This window comes from Sinocyclocheilus anshuiensis, unplaced genomic scaffold, assembly GCF_001515605.1.
Source record: "Sinocyclocheilus anshuiensis isolate Anshui unplaced genomic scaffold, SAMN03320099.WGS_v1.1 scaffold631, whole genome shotgun sequence".
NCBI lineage: Eukaryota > Metazoa > Chordata > Actinopteri > Cypriniformes > Cyprinidae > Sinocyclocheilus > Sinocyclocheilus anshuiensis.
Window position 1 is genome coordinate 495430 of NW_015548268.1, and position 17555 is coordinate 512984.

Genomic DNA, 17555 nt, shown 5'->3' on the forward strand with positions numbered 1-17555 from the left:
TATGGAAAATAAGACAATATATAATACACATAATCAGTGCATAAATAATTACAGTGAAGCAAAATGTAATGCAATGGTGTTTAATTTAATTCAGCAGTATTTTAACATTGTTGCAGTAGTTTGGGAAGGAAGTGTCTGTGTTTCAGCATGACAGTGACCCTTTGAACAAAAGGAAGTCCATAAATCTTTAACGGAGTCTGCTGTGGAAGAACTCGAAAGCCCAGACCTGAACCCCAAGAAACACTTTTGGGGTGAACTGAAACACTTTACACATATTTAAAGAGCAAAACAGTATAAAATATCAAACAAAAATGTTTAATTACTATTAAATATCTTAAATGTGAAATATCTTGAAATTATTCTTGAATATATTTATAAATATATTTTTAAAGCATAATACTTTAGGGAACATTTCACAACAGAAGTGTGAAAAGAAAAAAAAAAACACCTATTGTTTTCAGTTTATAATATTTTATGCAGTGTTCTACTTTTCTGCTAGTTGCCAAGATTAATCAATAAACACCAAATGCATGGATTGAGTTCACACTTTTACCATTTTTACATAATTTTAATGGCAGGCCAAATGCTATTTTCTTGATTAGGTTAACCTCAAATTTTTATATTTATTTGAATTAAAATCATAAAAATATTCCAAACAATGAAAAATGTATACCAGCATTGTTGATGCATAATTAATATACTCCTTGACACGATGTTGATGAAGATCAGCATAGTTGACAGAATTCTTGTGCACAAGAGTAAAATGAAATATTTTCTTATTTGAAAGAAAATTGTATTTAAACTGAAGCATACTGAAAAGCATGCATTCTCTTAGTGTGTAAAATAAGATATTTCTTGAGAAAATTGCTTGAAAAAAAATAAAGTTATCAACAACGGACATGAAATGTACCCTAAAATATAGACTGACCCATATAGAAACATCCTTATGTCTTTAAGTGTCATAATCTTGTTTTGCAGGGACAGAAAATATTACAGATATTGGGAGCATCATGACGAGTCTTCACGTATTGTGCTGAATTAACTAAACTAAACTAAACACATTTCAAAAGTCCAGCAGGCCATCTGCTTGTTGAGTAATCCAATCTCATCTCTCAGTAAGATCCGTAATGGGAAACATCTGTCATCATGCTTACAAAAGACTTACTTTTCAGCAGCGTAGGACGGCTATGTGCTACAACAAGGCCTTCTGTGATGCATGATGGGATACAGAACGGTTACAGTATTCACTGCAATAGCACTGAGGCTTCCAGTGTTCTCTGTCACTTCAGACAATCAAAAAAAGGCCACACACACACACACACACACACACGCACAATGTAGATGTCAGCATGTCAGGCTGAGATACAGTAGGTCCTTGATCCTTCTTATTAAAGAGAGAGCGAGAGAGAGAGAATAATTTAGAGTGAGAATTTAAATATAATTTTCACTCAGTTATGCCCTATTAATATTGGATTTTATATATTTAGGAAACCAAAAGAAATGTTATTACTCATAAAAATGTCATTTGTAATGTGTCACTTATTTGAGCTATTCTTTTGTTCCTGCACAATGCTCTGTCTTCAGTTTCAAAGGCTGTGATTTATCTTAATTTCTCCAGATCTTAGACCTCAGCTGCGTTTTTCAGAGCGTCTTCTAGATGCAAATTAAATTAGATTAATTATGTTTTTTGCATATTGAGAGAAGCAATGTAAAGGTTAAAGACTGTGGACACTTATTTGTGTATTTCTATAAACAGATCACAAGTCATTTATTTTAAATATATATTACTGTGCAAACGTTCAGGGTCAGCACCATTCTTAACAGAAATTAATACTTTTATTTAGCAAGGATTCATTAAATTGATCAGAAGTGACACTATAAAAAACATTTATAATGTTACAAAAGATTTCTATTTCAAATAAATGCTGTTCTTTTGAACTTTCTATTCATCAGAGAATACATGTATCACAGTTTCCACAAAAATATTGTGCAGCACAACTGTTTTCAACATTGATAATAATCAGAAATGTTTCTCGAGCAGCAAATCAGCATATTAGAATGATTTCTGAAGATCATGTGACACTGAAGACTGGAGTAATGATGCTGAAAATACAGCTGCGCATCACAGGAATACATTACAGTTTAACAGAGATTCACACAGAAAACAGCTATTCTAAATTAGAATAATATTTCACAATATTACTGTTTTAGCTGTATTTTTGATCAAATAAATGCAGCCTTGGTGAGCAGAAGAGACTTCTTTCAGAAACATGAAAAAATATCTTACCAACCCAAAACTATGAATGGTAGTGTAAAAAAAAACAAAAACAACAACAACCAACCTACAAACATACAGTTAACAGAGCACCACCCTAAAAGCTTTAGTTCAGATCAGTTCAGTTGAAGATGACTGTTTTGTCCCATTTCAAACACAATGGAGGCAGTGAGGCTGAATCACTGAACCTTTCTGTTTGCCGAGCGAGTCGACGAGAAGCGAAATCCACTGTGGACAGAACGGCTTGGAAAGGGCCGAAGGTGGAGTGGAAGCCATGAATCATACGTACACTTCATTCTCCACTGAGTCATGCTAGTTTGTTCCTATAAATGACTTGTTGTTGGCTAATAAAGTCGAGCGAGGTTAGTCAACATGACCGATACAACCTGCTTCCAAATGAAGATCCCTAAACCTCACAAACAGGAACTAGATGAGTAAAGTTTGTGAGCAAGCTTTGAGGTTGGCTTGAGAAAGCATAGCCTGAAAGTTTGAAGCAGCTGTAAAAGCTTGAAGTTTGAATGTTTAGATTAGATAGATGTTGATAGCATGTTGCTAACATGATTTAACACATTGCCAACATGATTTACCGTGTTGCTAGCATGATTTAGCATGTTGTTAGCGTGTTTCAACACGATTATCATTTGGCATTTATTAGCATGTTGTTCACATGATTAGCATGTTGCTAGCACGTTTTTAACATTATTAGCATGTTGTTAACATGATTAGCATGCTGTTGGCATGTTTCTAACATGATTAACATGACACTAACCTGTTTTAGTATGTTGCTAGTATTATTTAGCATGCTGCCCTGTTGAAAAAAACAGCATATGCTGGTTAGGTATGTTTTGACACTGGGATGCTGGTTTAAGCTGGTCCTTTGCTGGTTTTAGTTGGTCCTTTGCTGGTTTAAGCTGGTCCTTTGCTGGTTTGTGCTGGTCCTTTGCTGGTTTAAGCTGGTCATGTGCTGGCAAAGGACCAGCACAAACCAGCCGAAGGACCATCCTTTGCTGGTTTGTGCTGGTCCTTTGCTGGTCCTTTGCTGGTTTTAGCTGGTCCTTTGCTGGTTTGTGCTGGTCCTTTGCTGGTCCTTTGCTGGTTTTAGCTGGTCCTTTGCTGGTTTGTGCTGGTCCTTTGCTGGTCCTTTGCTGGTTTTAGCTGGTCCTTTGCTGGTTTGTGCTGGTCCTTTGCTGGTCCTTTGCTGGTTTTAGCTGGTCCTTTGCTTCCCAGCGTCAAAACATACCTAACCAGCATATGCTGGTTTTTTCAACAGGGTGCTAGCAGGATTTAACATGTTGCTAGCATTTTGTTAACATGATTTAACATGTTACTAGCATGTTTTAGCATACTGCTAGCATGAGTAGCACATTTCTAGCATGTTTTAGCATGAGTAACACGTTGTTAGCATGTTTCTAGCCTGACTCAACCACAGAGCAGTGCATGCTGGGAGGGTCGCATCCAAAGATGGTTTGGGTTTCTTCTGTCCAAGAGCAACACGCGGCACAGTGGCACGATTCAGGCTTCATGTAGCATCGTTAATAATGAAACGCCTGTTTCAATCTCCCTTGTGTTTTAATGGTCGGGTTTAATTGCAGATTCAAGAAAAACACATCTGATTTATGCTGTGTGAGTCCAATTTAAATAGAAAACACACAAAGGATTATTTTGACATGAGCTCGCACATTTTACGCCTCGTTGGCTGCATTTAGTGACAAATTACCAGAGGAAGTTATGTGGGAAGTGTGGTCAGATATGGTATATCAGAGAACGTCACAATAATCTATATTGGTAAATGATGGAAAATATCAGACATTGAGAAGATGTAAACCATTGTTGCAAACGTAATTTGTGAGTGTTTCTTAGAAATCACACACTAGACTAAACAAAACCTTGTTTTGGTAGGAAAACCTGCGTGTAAACTTGTAATTTAAAATTGAAGGAAACTGATAAAGTTAGGACAATACTCCACGGAGTTTAGTAGAAGAAATGAAATGTTAATATGATAAAGCAAACAAAGCTTGAGTGCACATGAATCTGATTACAGCTCATGTTATTCCCGTTCCACACAACATTCCTTACGCTCAGAGCCAACATGAGCCTTTACAGTAGCATAATCTACATACCTTTCTGTATTAAATACACATTGTTCATATTCATTATGTTCCAACATTTTATTGTATTAGTATATTCTATGGGAGCCCAGTTGAAGATTTTCCTTTAGAGGTTCCCAGGATTTAAAAATCCGGAGCTCTGAAGAAAATGTGAGTGACGCTTGTCTGTGTAAAAACCTGCAGTGACAATGATAGGGTGTTATGGATGGTTGCCAAGGTGTTGCTATGCAGTTGTTAAAGTGTTCTAAAGTGTTCAGTGTTTTAGAGTGTTGCTATGTAGTTGTTAGGGTGTTGTGGATGGTTGCCAAGGCGATGCTATTAAGTTTTTAAGGCATTCTAAGTGTTTTAGCATGTTGCTATGTAGTAGCTAAGATGTTGTAGATGGTTGTTAGGGTGTTGCTATACAGTTGGTAAGGTGTTCCAAGTGTTTTAGTGTGTTGCTATGTAGTTGTTAGGGTGTTGTGGATGGTTGCTAAGGCGATGCTATTAAGTTTTTAAGGTGTTCTGAGTGTTTTAGCATGTTGCTATGTAGTAGCTAAGATGTTGTAGATGGTTGTTAGGGTGTTGCTATACAGTTGGTAAGGTGTTCTAAGTGTTTTAGTGTGTTGCTATGTAGTTGTTAGGGTGTTGTGGATGGTTGCCAAGGCACTGCTATGCAGTTGCTAAAGTGCTCTGAGTGTTTTAGTGTGTTGCTATTTAGTTGTTAGGGTGTTGTGGATGGTTGCCAAGGTGATGCTATGAAGTTGCTAAGGTGTTCTGAGTGTTTTAGCCTGTTGCTATGTAGTAGCTAAGATGTTGTAGATGGTTGTTAGGGTGTTGCTATACAGTTGGTAAGGTGTTCTAAGTGTTTTAGTGTGTTGCTATGTAGTTGTTAGGGTGTTGTGGACGGTTGCCAAGGCATTTCTATGCAGTTGCTAAAGTGCTCTGAGTGTTTTAGTGTGTTGCTATTTAGTTGTTAGGGTGTTGTGGATGGTTGCCAAGGTGATGCTATGAAGTTGCTAAGGTGTTCTGAGTGTTCTGTGTGTTGCTATGCAGTTTGTAAGGTGTTGTGGAAGGTTGCAAGCATTCTGCTATGTATTTGCTAAGTTGTTGTAGATGGTTGATAGGGTGCTGCTATGCAGTTGCTAAGGTGTTCTGAGTGATTTTCACATGTTCTTATGCGGTTGCGACATTTGAATTGTTATGGTAATGCCGTACACACATTCATGTCATTTGATTGCATTCGTCACAGCAGCTGCATAAGGCATTATTATGTAACTTGGCTCTGGGCGCTTCATCACAGCACATATGGTTTGTGCTAGACTTCCAGACACTGCTTTTCCTCTACAGTCAGGTAAATTACAGCTGTCTGTCACTAACATCACACAGATCACGACTAACATGCGTGTTTTAACCGCTTCCAGCTGTTGTGAGCAGACTCAGTGTTCAGATGCTCTTCTCCAAAGTGTTTCTGATGATCTGGCCTCTGCCAATGGACCAATGAAATACAAATGCTGGCCTAAAAACTATAAATCACTAATGCAGTAATTGTGAGACAAGCTGATTGTAAATCTGGCCAAGTATTCAACAGTCTGCTAGGTAACCACACATAAACTTGTGCACATGTATATATGAGTGTTTCTTCAACTATCAGCTATGCAATCACTTAATATACTAAACAACCTTAAAACACAATAGCATTGAAATTAAATTGCTGTAAATTAAAACACTGCTAACAGTGCTGAACAGTTTATATACAGTGGGCAAAGAAAAGAATCACATTTTGTTGCTTTGCAAAGCAACAAAATGTGATTATTTTAAAGGGGGGTGATTCATTTTAGATTGGGACAAAATAGTTCACTATTTGTTTATCATAGTTTTTAAAATGCAATGATTGGAATTTTACTTTACTAATATTCATCGCTTGAGACAAAATGTTTGAGTCATAAGTAAAACAATAAAATCTGTCTAAAAGGCTTTTGAAAAGTAGCACAAAAAAATGTAAACCGAACAGTTTTCAAAGTTTAATATGACCTTTATATAATGAAAAGAAAAAAAGTAAATCTGTTCGTTTTAATAAAAATCAACCCCTGGGAAATGAAAGTGCTGATAGTTGAATAAACACCCGTTTGCGTGAGAGATAGTCTCCAAGCGCTCTTTTCTTTCGCACAGAGTCTGCGCGCTCACTGACGCCATCAGCAGTCGCTGCTGTCTGATTAGCATTCGTCAGCGTCGGTCACCTGCTTCCCAGACGCCCCACTGTTTTAACCGGAGGCACCGTCGTTGACTGCAGGGGCGAGAGTGACCGAAACGGCCCACAGACACCGGACACTTACAAAGAAGACTAATAAACATGATTAGAAAGATGAAACAGAAAAGAGGGACTTGTATAAATGATGCCACCCACAACGTCTTAATGACTAAATCAATCACACAAGCTGAGTTTAGGCTGGTGCCACAGTCCAGAGCCAACCAGTCAGTGGGTCTGCACACAGAACGTAATGCGTCTAGGGGGAAAATTCATTCATTTATTTGAGAAATCATTTTGGCTTTGAACTTTAACATTACACTCTAAAAAATGCTGGGTTGTTTCAACCCAACTTTGGGTCAAATATGGACTAACCCAACTTTTGGGTTAAAAAATTAATGTAAAAATTAAACCCAACAGCTGGGTTAGTCCATATTTGACCCAAAGTTGGGTTGAAAGTTGAAACAACCCAGCATTTTTTAGAGTGTAAGATCAAATTGTTCTATTCTCACTCGCTAGAGAAAAAAAAAAAGACGTAAAAATGAATGACCCAAATATGAACAAGTGAGTGTTTATGATCATTGCCAGTGAAAAAGAAGTGCACTTAATTGTACTGAATGTGCATTTAGTGTACTTAAAAAATCTGCACTTACAGTTAATGTAATTTTAATGAAATAAAAGTCCACTAAAAGAGAGACAATTTTATGACTTATCACACTTGAGCAGAGTTTAAGAAATTACTTAATCATGCTTTAAAGAAGTGCACTTACTTTGATGTGTTGACTAACATACTAAAGCACATGATTATGCTTTTAACTGTAGCGTGTTATTCAATATTACTTGATATTAAGGTGACATCATTTAATAAGTATATTATTATAAGTTAATATAATTTAAATGTACTAAATTGCAACTTAATTATTACAAATGTATAATTACACATATATATAAATACTGTATAAGGCACACAAGTTTCAATTATAGAAATGACATTAAAGTATATTTAGTTTACCATAAATGTTTGTCGGTACTTTAACCAATAGATATAATTATGAAATGACATAAAAATGTCCTACTTAAGTGAGTAAAAAAAAGCACTGAAAGTTCAGCTTATTTCATTTAATATAAATTTAAACTATAATAAATTTTTATTTAATTGCAAACATAATGCAATTTAGTGTGCAAAAACATTATATGCAATGTGCACTTAAGTATATTCTTTTCATAATAAGTACTCTTTTTAAAAGTATGTTAAAGTGCACGTCTTTTTCACAAGAGAAGAGTCAACATTTGGACTCACTTTATTAAACGGCTAATAATACTGTGGTTGGAAGACAATACCAAGAGATTTTGTTTTTTTTCTATGTAAAATATTACCCAATATCTTTCATTGTTCTGTCATATAATAGGTGAGGGGGAACAGATGGACCTGCCCTGATCATGTTTTATCGTCCGTATTATTTTCAATACATTATTTTGTTATTCAATATTCAGTTTCTTGCTGTGTTCTAATGGATCATCCGTCTGAGCCGTGTCCAGGCCGCTCAAAGCCTCCAAACAAAACATCACACACTCTTCACAGCGAACAATGCGTTTGGTGTTGCCAACATTCACACGGAGGAGTCCAGCTCTAATCTGAAGAAAGAGAGAACTAAAATCTCTTACCTTTCAAAGCCCAGCTGTCGTATCGATCTCTCCCATGATGAGCCTGCAAACATACAACACAAGGAGGTGTTCAAAACAGCATGAGATGAAGAGACACTGAAGTTTTCAATCTATGATGTGATGTAGTGGCTAAAGCTGAAGGCTGGTAATCAAAAGCTTGCTGGTTTGAAACATGAAAGTAGTGAACTATGAACCACTGGCTGTTCATTGGATTGCGAAAAGTCTCTAAATGACAGAAAATGCTCGCTGACGTCAGCCGAAAAGGAAAGTCATTTCAGAGTCATTTATATTATCTTATAGGTTGATTTTGAAACATTATGAAGACATTTTGTTTTCATTAGATTAGCATGCACTGATAAATTATTCAGCTTGATCGCATTCGTTTTCATAGGAATTCAAACTATCTGGGTTTATGCTTAAATATACAATATGAACATATTTGAAAAAAAAACAACATATTTGACAAAAAACACTAAAATGTAAAGCTATTTACGTATGCAAGGCTTTAGAAATGTAGCCTAAAAATCTTTAGGAACCCCTAATGTTCTTATATTCATAATATGTTTACATTCTAAAAATTGTTTTATATTAACTTTTTACTCTATATATTTCTGAGGATTAATATTTTTTAAAAAATGAAAAAATAAATTATCACTTTTATTCATCAAGGCGCATTAAACTGATCAAAAGTGACAGTAAAGACATTTATAATGTTGCAAAGATTTCTATTTCAAATAAATGCTGTTCTTCTGAACTTTCTGTTCATCTGTGAATCCTGAAAAATAAAATGCATCACAGTTTCCACAAAAATATTGTGCAGCACGACTGTTTTCAACATTGATAATAATCAGAAATATATATTGAGCAGCAAATCAGCATATTATTATGATTTCTGAAGATCATGTGACACTGAAGACTGGAGTAATGATGCTGAAAATACAGCTGCGCATCACAGAAATAAATTACAGTTTAACAGAGATTCACACAGAAAACAGATGTTTGAATTGTAAACATATTTTACTGTATTTGATCAAATAAATGCAGCCTTGATGAGCAGAAGAGACGTCTTTCAAAAACATAAATAAATCTTACCAACCTCAAACTTTCGAAAGCTAATGTAGATGTAGATGCAAGATTTAACAAGTAATATGTATTAAACATTTTGACTTCATTGGACTTAAACCATGCTTTAAGTGTACTGTAACTAGTGTTAACTAGTAGCAACTAGTTACTGTAATAACATTACTTTTTGCAGTAACTAGTAGTGTAACTAACTACTAGTAAGATTTCAGTAATAATATTACAGTTACCATACATAAAACAGCTCGTTACTTAGTTTCTTTTGATGCCTCAACCCCTACTGATTTAAAATCCGACAATCCAATAATTCATTTTCATAATTTTCACGACTCGCATTAATTGACAATTAATACAACACTTTTACTTAAAAGTCACTATCAATCACCACTGAGTGTTTGTAAAAACTTCTGACTGCGATCCAATGCAGATTTTGGTCAAATGGTGAGGCAGAAATATATTGTTAGTAACATTTTAAAATAATTTTATGTGGAAGATACACAATTACAACTTCTGTGGGGCGTGAAGGAAAAGTAATGTAACTAGTAGTGTAACTAATTACTGTTGCCAGATAGTAATAAGTAAAGTAATAATATAACTTGTGAAAGGAGTAACTAGTAACGAGTAATAAATTGCATTTTTGGAGGAACTAGCCCAACACTGACTGTAACACACAAGTCGCTTTAGATAAAAGCAAATGACGGTAACACTTTATTTTAAGGTGTCCTTGTTACACATGTTACATGCACTTACTATTATAATAACAATTAATTATGCATAATTACATGCAAGTAACCCCAATCCAAACCTTAGAGTAAGTACATGTAGTTAATATTACTCAGTACTTAAATGTATAATTACACTGGAACAACGACACCTTAAAATAAAGTGTAACCCAAATGACTTCTTATTTACAAAATGCATGTGAAACGGCATTGTTTTGGTGTTATTCTGTCTTTCATTCGATCCAGAGGCACGACGAGATGAGCTGAGCAGAGAAATGACAAATGCTGTACCTGGTGTGCATGAGCTTCAGACACCTCATTCACATCAGTCCAGAGATTCAAACCATATGCTGTGAACCACACACTGCGCACCAGATATATCACCAGATCCTGCACGTTTCACAAGCCCTGAGGCAGAACACTCACGAAAACATTTGGCAATGCTTTATTGTGTTCTAGCTTTTTGTCGGCAGAAAGTACAAACAAAACATCATGTGATTCATAGCATACTGTGCTGCCCTTCAGTAAGAGTTTGTACTTCAGTAAGACGTCTGTTTACAGGGACACTTCCAGGTATTCTGTGTGTCTGCCAAGTGAAATACACGCCTTTCAGTCGATCCTCCAAGATTTGACCAATTATTAGTGATGTAATTAGGTTGTTCATTGCTTGACAACTGAATCACATTGGCAAACTGGAAAATGAACAAACCAGAAACACTATAAGAACAAAAAATGATTAAAAACCACATGTATATCTTTGACATCATGTGGCATCATCCAAAATATGTTAAATTTCATATTAAAGGAATAGTTCACCCAAATACAAACATTATCTGAAAGTGTGCTCATCCTCAAGTCAGCCAAGATGTAGATGAGTTTGGATATTTAGAGAAATGCAGCATTGCATCAGTGTCTCAGCAATGGATGCTCTGCAGTGAATGGGTGCCATCAGAACTCTCATTCTGACGGCACCCATTCACTGCAGAGAATCCAAGAAATGTCAGAATTGTTTCTAAGACTTGTTTCTACAAGGATGCATCAAACTGATTGATATTGACACTTAGAGACATTTAAAGAGTTTCTTTTTCAATTAAATGCTGTCCTTATGTTCTTTCTATTCATCAAAGAAAAATATCCAAGCACAAAGTTTTACATAGATAACAAAATAATTTAAAAAAAATCATGCATAATAAGGACATGCTTTTACTTAAAAGAAAAAAATGTATAAAAAATAAATGTCAAATTTTATACTTTGTTTCCATTTTATATTTTGTTTCCAAAATAATAAACCATATGCATAAACATTAAATTCACAATGCTGACAAAAAGACTTGCTTACAGGTTTTCACTTGACATTTACACGACATACACCCTTAAATCACTAAATACCTGAATCTAAATCAGTCGTGTAAGAAAGCATAGATAGGTAATAACAGTATTTAAGCAGGCCATCACTTTCTTTTCTCTGGTGAGTATCCAAATACTTTTGTTAAGCCCAATTACTAACAGACACCAGATTTAAAAAAAAAAAAAAAGTTCTTATAGAGACGTTCACGAATATGTCTAGAGTCTAATATCAAAGCTCAGAGAGTTTCCTTGTTGACATATAATGCTATATTTGAAAAAGCTCTATCAAGTCAAACTGAGTTGTGATATCAAGAGCGATCAGAGAATGCAGATCTTGGCGTGTCGAATCATCACAGCTCATAAAACATTGCAACATTTCACATCTAAAGTCCAGCGGTAGTTCTGGTTTCTCCAGACGGGCTCCTGTTGTGTCGGGTGGAGATCTCAAGGCCTTCGTGATGACGCTCAGGAAGGAGCGCGGTCTTCTAAACAGAGACTGCTCGATTGAAAGCCTGATGATTTCATTATATTTCTTTGTGGGAAGACTGAAAACACACGGAGATCAGGCTGAACTCCTCGATCGTTTCAGACCGTCTGTGAAAGTTATCAAGCCAGCAGGGAAATAAAGCAGCGTATCTTCTGTCTGGAGTCCACATGAAGCGACTCGCAGAGAAGGTGCGGAGCTTATTTGGAGAGATTCGGTTTAGATGTTTTCAGATGTGGTCGTCATTTTCATTCTCAGTTATTTTCATAATATCACCCGAGGAGAACAAGCCCAGTGGTTTCTTATTGTTGAAACTCAGCCATCCGCGTGGTTGTTCACATAGATTTACTGCTAAAAACTGTTTAAAAACCATCACTTGTTATTTCATTTATTTTCTTTTCTAAGGTATGGAAGCCTATTTCCACCAAAGAGTAAAAAATAAAACAATTAATTGTGAGATAAAGCTTAAAATAAGAACATTTGAGTGAAACAAATTCACATTGTGAGATATAAAGTCACAATGTTGACATATTAATTTGCTTTGTGACATAAAGTTACAATTCTGAGAAACATCTATGCAATTACAAAAAATGTAGGTTGCCATTAGAAGAAATAAAATGATTATTACTTCACTACTACTATTTATTTTAGGCAGAAACAAGCCTTCCTATGAGAGTACAACACTAACTCTCAAAATACACAACAATAATTTATACACTGTAAAAAAACAGATTTTTCAAAGTTGCAAATAAAACAAAGATGATTGGATTATGTTTTATAAGATATTACTATTTCAATTTTTTCTATTTTTTTTTAGCTTGCATTTTCTTTGTAATTATTCATGAAATGTACTTGCAATTTCTGAGTGTATATGATTTCAAAGTAAATCCTGCACTAGTTTTTATGTGTATGTATTGCATTTTTTTTTTAAATCATTAAATAAAAAATCCCTGAATATATACACTACTGTTCAAAAGTTTGGGGTCGTTAAGATTTTAAAAAATGTTTCTAAAAGTCGTCTCTTCTGCTCACCGAGGCTGCATTTATTTGATCAAAAAAGTAATATTGTGAAATGTTATTTTCTATGTGAATAAACTAATGTATTTCTGTGATGCGCAGCTGTATTTTCAGCATCATTACTCCAGTCTTCAGTGTCACATGATCTTCAGAAATCATTCTAATATGCTGATTTGCTGCTCAACAAACATTTCTGATTATTATCAATGTTGAAAACAGTTGTGCTGCACAATATTTTTGTGGAAACTGTGATGCATTTTATTTTTGCAGGATTCACAGATGAATAGAAAGTTCAAAAGAACAGCATTCATGTGAGACACAAATCTTTTATAACATTATAACTGTCTCTACTGACACTTTTGATCAATTTAATGCGTCCTTGCTGAATAAAAGTATTAATTTCTTAAAAAAAAAAAAATCGTTCTGACCCCAAACTTTTGAGTGGATTTCTTGCGATGACTCTCACAAATTGAGCATGTTGTCAATGACCTTGAGGAAACAGAGCATCACATCTAGCCTTTGTTAGAAGGTACGCTTAAACACATGCAGGACAAAGTGGAGTATTTTTAGAGAGCAGCGAGAAACACGTCCTGAGGAAGCCGATCTTTATCTGCTACAAAAATATTAAGACAAACAGAACGGAGCGCGCTCAGCCGTTTGTTCTTATTGCTGGCAGCTGTACAGTACGCTGACAGATGAAAAGGCTGGCAGTGCTAGAGCTCATACAAACGGGAACAATGCCTTATTAATTCACTCAGCAGGAGGTGGAAATAAAGAGACGCGTAATCGCTGCGATTGTGTAACTGCATTCATGTCAATAAGGGAAATTCGAGGAGTGTTTGATTGGAGGCCTAACCATCAGTTAACTGATCAGAAATACTTCAGACGCAAACAAACAATGCTATTGTGTGAGTGTGGAGCTGAAACATTCGACACATCAGCATCTCTCGCACAGCAGGCGTTTAACTCTATAAACCAGAGCAGCCATTGATCAAGTGCTTTCATCTCGACAGAGCGAACGCTTGTTTCTCTGCTCCAGCGCTGAGAGACGGACGCCTTTTTACTGGCTCAGATTTATTAGGAGAGAGATGTCATTTTTGGCACAGGTTGAGTTTACCGCATCGCACAGAAACGCAGTGTAAACACGGCAGTAATGAGACGCTAGAACGGCTGATAAACCGAGGAATGCTCTCTACTGTTTGTTTGTGTCTGTGAAACACATACAGTGGCACAAAACAGTATTCATCTTAAGCCACACTTCAACATTTTTTTCAGAAAATGACAATTGGTCAAAATAACAAATGTGTTCATATGTTGTGATTGAAAATCAGGGATATGCCACCAAATATTGATTTCTGAACTCTTCTGAAGTTAAAACATTGCTATTGTGTTGTCTAAAAATGAATATAAACCTGTCTGAAAACATGGCGTCTTTTTAGTTATTTTGACAAATTGATATTATATTGACAAAACAAAGCAAGCCTAATGCCAAAAAGACCAAAGTTTCATAAGTTTTTTTTTCCTATTTCCAAAACAGAGTAACAAATAAATAAATAAATAATTGTGCGATAAAGCTTAAAATAAAATAAAATAAAAAATATGATCACAAAGATTTACAAAAAGTCATTTGACAGGTTTCAAATGATTGATTTTGCAAATTCATTTATTGTTAAAAATTAAAACAAAATATTTGACTGAAATACAACAGTAAATTATATTGATTGCATATTTTAATCATTAAACAAAAATGATATTATATTATATTATAAATAAGAAACATAGCACAAACACAACACATTTAAAGCAAAATAATTTACAAAAATGCATTTGTCAAGTTTCAAATGATTGACTATGCACATTAATTTATATAAAAAAAAAAAATGTATTTGGCACTTTCTAGCTGTCAAACATTAGCGGAACAAGTTTATTTAATAAACTAAAACCATCCAGCCATTAAAATCACTTTTGGGAACATTTGACTAAACATAACTGCAAAAATGCTTTGGAAAATGACACTTTGTGTGGTATTTTGTTATCAATGCAATTAAATGTATACATTTAAGTGTGATTTAAAAAGACCCCAAATAGTTGTTGGCCACTTCTTCCAGAAATACATGCAGAACTGTATACAGCTAGAGGTCAGCTGTTTTCCAGTATTCTGAAAGTTCCATACAGATTACAGTTGAATCTTAGGAATTATTTGTGTTTTGCATATGCATCTAATGCGCACAATATGAACGCCAGGTGTTTCCAGATGTGCAGTTCAGCTGCTGTTTCCAACACACGCATTCAGTCAGCTGCTACTGTTTCACAATCAGTTGTTACACATTACACAGCACGGGCGATGAGGGCTAATGGAGGAAGAGCTGATCTCAGATCAGGCATTCCTAAACAATGCACAGTTGAAGGGTATAGTTCACACTGACTGCATACAGACAGCAAACGCACGATATAAAAACAAAGGAAGGTGCTGAATGCTGACTGATCAGATAAACACACCAGTGCTTCTTGTTTGCCTGTCAGCCTCCTGAAGTACAGATGTCACATGTCAACGTCTCAGCACAATCATGGCCAATATTTCATGTTTGAAACTTCACAAATACACTGTGGAAGAAAGAGTTCATGCAAAAGTTATTTTTTTTTTTTTCCCAGAATGCTGACATTTTTCTCACAATTGTGAGTTTATATTTCACAATTCTTAAGAATTGCAAGAAAAAAAGGCTGAATTGTGAGATTATTGATTGATTGATTGATTTGTATTTCTATTTTGTGGCAGAAAATAAACAGAATTTCGAGATTTAAACTTGGAATTGCAAGAAAAAAATCAGATTTTTATTTTTTAGCAATTGTAAGTTTATATCTCACAATTCTGACTTAAGATTGCGAGAGAAAAAAAGACAGAATGAAAAGATAAAAGTCGCAATTACCATTTTATTTATTTTGTGGTGGAAAAAAGACAGAATTGCGAAATGTAAACTTAGAAATGTTGCAATATAAACTCAAAAAAATAAAAACAAAACAAAAAATTATTGTAAGATGTAAACTTAGAATTTTGAGGGGGAAAAGAAAATCACAATTGCAAGATATAAATTCGCAATTAAGTGAAAAAAAAAGTCAGAACTGCGACATATAAACAAGAGTTTATAACTCACAATATTATGGTAAAAAGCCAAAATTTCGAGATATAATATCATAATTGTGAGATAAAAGTCTGAATTGTGAGATAAAAAGTCACAATTCCCTTCTCAGGTTAACAGCTGCTTGGAGTGCAAGCCTAAAACAATATTAAGGTCATAAAGAATACTTTATGCTATTTTTGCCTCAGGTTACTTCTCAGAAAAAGCAGTATCAAACAAACAGGCATCATAAAGGAAAGAATATTGGACTTTAGATCATGAAGAGCATGTAAGAGAGAAGGATCACATAATTTGCCTTCAAGAGCAAAACTGCTCTCTGAAATACAACAAATACAGTTTGGTTTGTTTATAATAATGCCAATAATGACGATGCATGACATTAGAAGCCGTCATGCAAAGATTCAAAAGAAACGTTTGACTAGTAGCTGGTTCTCATTACAGAGTTGTTAAGAAATATTACTGTAATGTTCTTCTCATGTGCATTTTGCAATAACTCTTGCCACAAGTCTAAGTCTGACTTATATCTGCTTGATATGAAACAGTTTTGTGGCCATATTTATAAATAGATGAAACTATATAATGCCATATTCTGTTGCTTCTTCTAAAACTATGAATACATCTTTGGATACAAGCATCTGTTAAATGAATATCTATGTGAACAATTTAAGAAGTAATGCGATTTAATGTGAGTAGAGTTTACCACATGGTGCTTAAAATATCAGTTTAAAGTAATGCAAATAAAATATAAAATATAAATGAGATTCCTGGACTGCTGCTAATCAGTGTTATTTTAGTATAATTGGGATACTAGTTTTTTATTAATATTTTGAACCAGTTTTTATTTTTATATTTTATGGTTTAATAAATTTTTTTCTTAAAGTTTTAGTAATTTTGTTGAGTGTTTTTGTCGTTTTGTCAGACTCTATTCCATGTCTTGTGTTGTGTTTTCAATTTGATTATTATGCCCATATTTGGTTTTTCCTGTTCCTGTCCCTGTTTAGTTCATTTGTTCCCAGGTGTGTCCCATTAGTTTCTGTGTATTTAAAGTGTGTTCTGCCCCTCGTTTCCCGTCCGCTGTTATATGTCATTTTGTGTGCTCAGTGTTTCCTACGTTCCCTGTGTTCCCAGCGATTGAGTTAATAAAGACTGTTTATTAAAGAATTCCTCGTCTCCTCGTTCCCGTGCTCCTGCGGTATCGTGACAGAACAGCAGAATGAAACAGTAAGCGGCGCCCCTTCTCCCGTGTTTTTGTTTTCTTTTTGAATAGTCTTTTGTTTTCCCGTTTTTCTCCCAGCGGTATGAGGACCGCCCTGCTGTCAAGCTCGCCGGCCGCTCCTGAGCTCGCTCCAGTGTCGGCTCCAGGCCCAGAGCTCGCTCTAGTGAGGGCTCTTGTTCCCGAGTTTAGCCCACGGAGGGCTTCTGTTCCCGAGTCTAGCCCACGGAGGGCTCCTGTCCCCGAGTCTAGCCCACGGAGGGCTCCTATCCCCGGGGCT

General features: G+C 35.2%; 1 protein-coding gene across 1 annotated transcript in view; it reads right to left on the reverse strand.

The window, feature by feature from the left end:
- Nucleotides 1-17555, reverse strand: part of LOC107655677 (piezo-type mechanosensitive ion channel component 2-like) — a 96362-nt gene that overhangs the window by 68649 nt on the left and 10158 nt on the right. The window contains exon 3 of the mRNA XM_016443247.1: nucleotides 8276-8318. Coding sequence (XP_016298733.1) covers nucleotides 8276-8318 — 43 coding nt within the window. The remainder of the gene's footprint in view (nucleotides 1-8275; nucleotides 8319-17555) is intronic.